This window comes from Antrostomus carolinensis, unplaced genomic scaffold, assembly GCF_000700745.2.
Source record: "Antrostomus carolinensis isolate BGI_N321 unplaced genomic scaffold, ASM70074v2 scaffold19270, whole genome shotgun sequence".
In the NCBI taxonomy this organism is placed as follows: domain Eukaryota; kingdom Metazoa; phylum Chordata; class Aves; order Caprimulgiformes; family Caprimulgidae; genus Antrostomus; species Antrostomus carolinensis.
This window is the reverse complement of record NW_010287925.1, coordinates 6,390-10,645: the sequence shown is the minus strand read 5'-3', so window position 1 is coordinate 10,645 and position 4,256 is coordinate 6,390. Positions and strand designations below refer to the sequence as shown.

Genomic DNA, 4,256 nt, shown 5'->3' with positions numbered 1-4,256 from the left:
CTGCTTTGCACTTCCCATCCTGAATCAGCCCCCACTTCATTTCACATCATGTAAATACAGAAGAGAAAGGCAGTGCCTCCTGGATGGGCTCGCTGTCTGAGTGCTCAAAAATCAGAGCCCGTGAAACATCGAGAACAGACCTGATCTGTCTGCATATGTAGGTCAACAGTTGCAGTGTGGATGTGATATTCTTGTATGTAAAATACAAGAAGATCATCCATCCACTGCAAAGTGCACATGTCCCTGCTGACTCACTGGTCCAGGCAGTTTCTGCAGCCATTTCCCACCACTGAATGCTATTTTCCAATCTTTCTTCTTTCTTGGGCAGATCTGAAAGATGAGGGATGGGAACCAACTGGTGCAATCCATCCTGCTGGTGTAGGATAAACCATTTTAGGGGACCTACCGTGGAGGAAGGCATGCTTTTTTTGCTATCCCCCTTGCTCCAAATTAAAAAAGAAGTTGGTTGAATCTGCTGCCTTCATAGTGCTGTAACTCCCTGGTTAGTGGGACAGTGCAAGTCCTTGCAGGTCTTGCTGCAGTGCTGGGCTTGCTCTAGCTGAGAAATCATTTCCACCGTGTGGAAGCCTGAGCTTTGTGCCCTGCTGCCAAAGGCAGGTCACAGGAAGCTTGAACTCATGATCACACCTGGACCATTTCCCATCAGTGTCCACGGTAGCTGAGCTGAATAAACCCAAATCTCAGGCTCCAGGTTGCAGGCCTGCACTTGCCTCTGTTTAGTTTCAAGTTGATAACTGTAGCTTGAACCTGCTCTTAGAATCATAGACTGTTGTGAGTTGAAAGGGACCCACAAGGATCATGGAGTCCAACTCCTGTCCCTGCACAGAACAATCCCAACATTCAGACCATGTGTCTGAGGGCTTTGGCCAAATGCTTGTGGAATCTTGTCAGGCTTGGTGCCATGAGCACCTCCCTGGGGAGCCTGTTCCAGTGCTCCACCACCCTCTGCCTCAAGAACCTTTTCCTCATGGCCAACCTCACCCTCCCCTGCCACATCTACCTGCCATTTCCTCTGCTCCTGGCATTCGTTGGTGGCCAGAAAGAAGAGATCAGCACCTGCCCCTCCTCTTCCCCTTGTGTGGTCTCCTCCCAGTTTCCTCTTCTCCAGGCTGAACAAACCAGGTGCCTTCAGCCTCTCCTCATCCAGCTTCCCCTCTAAACCCTTCACTTCTTGGTGCAAACAGGAGCATGCCATAAAGTACCAGGCTGACCTGTGGTTGTATTGAGGCTTTATCTGACTGTTGATCCTACCAAGAGCTTGAAATGTTTGAACCCTTCACTTGGACAATTTTTCTTCAGGAAAAAAAAAACAAAACAAACTGTTGCAGATTGATACAGCTGTGACCAGATGCGGTGTGTGCACCATGTGTCACAGGTCGGGACCACCAAGTGAGGAGGTCTTTCCACCAGCCCCTAACTGAAGTGTTCCTTTCTCTTGCAGCCCACACACTCATCTGCTTTTCATGCTCGGATGCATCCTCCAACTGGGCCTGCCTGAAACCTGTCAAGTGCGGGGACAATGAAAACCACTGTGTGACGACGTACGTTGGAATGGGAATCGGTGAGTGGTGATAGGACCTGCCCCTCTTGGCTGTTCTCTTGGGTCACCTGCTAAGCTGCAGGAAAGCTTTCCTTCCTTTGGCTGGAAAAAAGGGGAAAGTTCTGCTTAGCCAGCTCAGTGTCAGAGCATCCCGAGGGAATTTTTACGAGGGATCTGCTGCCAGACAGAGTCATATTAAAGCCCACGTGTCTGCAGTGATGCTGAGAGTCCGAGGGGAATTTTGAGGTGGGGGTGGGGAGGTTGCTGATGAGTAAGTGAAAGTGTGGAGGCTGCTACAGGCTTCCTTTGTAGGAAGCTCCAGGGTTGCCCTTCCTGCTTTTGCCTTGTGTTTGGGTTATTTATCCCTGAGTCCCACCTTTGCTTCTTCACTCTTCATGGTTGAGGTGGGATTGCCAGGAGGGGAGATTTGCAGGTTTTCTCCATAAGCACCAGGAAAGATCTAGTGGGGGTTCTGTGCTTTGTGGCTGCTGCTGCTAGGGAAGCAGGCTGCTCTGGCAGGTCTCCTGGCACCATTGCTGAAACCAGAGCTCAACCTGGCTTGCCTTGCTTTCCCTTGCAGGAGGGAGGAGTGTTGCATGCCCAAGTTGCATGATCCACAACGTGGGCAGGTCTTGCATGCAGAAATGGAGGCTGGGAGCTTTTATAAACCTGTCCTCTTAGCACAGTGCTAATGGTTTCCTCTTTCCTGCTGCTAAATGGGTCCTGTATGTCTCTCACAGCTGATGTTTGAAACGTAGCCTTCCCTCACAAGTACCTCCCTGGTGCTCTATATGCCCCTTACTCCTTGTCTTGCTTGAGGAGTCCCAAGGTCAAGCTCGATGGGGATTTTTGACATTCCTCACCAGAGCCGTAACGGCCAAACTTTGGCTGACAGCCTGGAAAGGGTGTCCCTGGGGTGTTGCATGGTCTCTAGAGTTTGTGTGGGAGGTTATCATGGGTGTTCCTTGAAATATGTGGGCTGGCTGAAATTACTGTCGTAGCCTGATGCCGAGAAGCACTTCATTGTCTCTGTGCCACCTGTGACGCTTCAGCTATTTCAGTGCTGTTATTTCCCTTGCAGAATGGGTCATCAGAAAGCCGAGAAAGATCATAAACCCATTTCCTTTTTGCTTTTCTTCCTTTCCTCCTGCCCCAACCTAAATTCAGGTGGCAAGTCTGGCCAGTCCATCTCCAAAGGATGCTCTCCCATTTGCCCCAGCGCTGGGATTAACCTCGGCATAGCGGCTGCCTCTGTTTACTGCTGTGACTCCTTCCTCTGCAACATCAGTGGTTCCAGCAGTGTGAAAGCCAGCTACATGGTCCTGGCCTTGGGGGTCCTCGTTAGCTTCATCTACGTCCTCAGGGCTCGCGAGTGATGGGGCTGGCCGAGGAAGAGCCGTCTTCCAGAGGCTGTCACAGGTCTCTTTAACCAATATCTTCTCTGTCACTGTCTGCAAGGAGATCCTCTACTTCTCAGCAGGCTTCCAAGGTGGTTATTTCCCAGACTTTATGCTCTTCCAGCGTCGGAGACCTGGGTGATTTGGCCAAGCTGTTCTCCTCCTTCTGTGGACATACCCCACTGCACTCTCACACCTCCTTGGCAAAGGTGAATCGTTTTGGAAGGGTTTCTGCTTTTATACCTAATCCTCCCTCCTCGTTTCTAAGGTTGATTAAAACAAGGCTGGGATTTGCTGAGAACTGATTAATCCCAGATACCACCTGGTCAAGAGTTCAGACATTCCTGCCTCTCACCTCCGTGGAGGTGCCTGGCACCAGCATGTCCCCAGCACATGGGTGGTCCGAGCACTGGGAATGCATGACCCGAAGGGAGACACATTCCCAGCCCCTGCAGCTACAGTCTCTTTTTATAAAATTGTTTCGTTTCTTCTGATCCTGGGCTAACTTTTCTGGAAAACAAATGACGTGTACCTTGTCCTTCCAAGCTCTGTAAGTGCCAGACCTGAATAAACATGCTCCTGTTCTTACCTGAGATGGGACGTGTGCTGTGTGTATTTCCTTGCTCCAGACAGAGAGATTAGAAATGCTCTTAGAAGAAACCCAAATATTATGCCCGGCACGAGGGCTTCTTACCCACTTGAGCAGCTTTTGAGTGCTTCCTCTCAGCATTCCTTCCAGTTCACCTCTGAGCAGCAAGTCCATCTTCTCCCTGTTCCTGTCCTTTCTGATAAAGAGCCCTGGGCCAGCTTGTTTAACCTCTTTTGGGAATTGCATTATCTGGGTGCATTTTAATGAAAAATGCCAGTTCTTGGGGTCTGAGTTGACCCCATTATGACTAATTGAGGAAGCACACTGGGAACAGGACCTCTAAGAATTAGTCTGCATATTACAAGGACTTGGTGCCTCGATTTCCCCACTTTGGACTTGTGATGGTGATAGACAAGAACATCGATACCTAAATGATCCAGAGCAACAGGTCTGATTTGCAAGATTAAGTGAAGTCAGAGGCAAAGATGTCAACACTCAGATCTTCAAGTTCAACCTGCAGTCCCTGGCTGATGATGCACGTGAGCTGCAGAAGATGACTTCACCACCAAACCTGCCCATCCTGCTGTCTCTCAGATCCCAGGTCTTTCAGCACCATGGCTCCTGGAAGTTCTCAGCCGTCCCATGGGAGATGTATCCTCCTGCCATCTCTGCATCGTGCTGGTTTCCTACCTGCTTTGCCTACCTGGGG

The 4,256-nt window shown here is 50.1% G+C and overlaps 1 protein-coding gene across 1 annotated transcript; it reads left to right on the top strand.

The window, feature by feature from the left end:
* Positions 1 to 1,462: 1,462 nt before the first annotated feature.
* On the top strand, positions 1,463 to 2,937 carry LOC114818425 (lymphocyte antigen 6E; the record flags this gene model as incomplete). The annotated part of the gene is made up of 2 exons (XM_029084231.1): positions 1,463 to 1,582; positions 2,729 to 2,937. Coding segments are annotated over 2 exons (329 nt in total), but the record flags the coding sequence as incomplete, so codon positions are not given.
* Between the last annotated feature and the right edge of the window lie 1,319 nt (positions 2,938 to 4,256).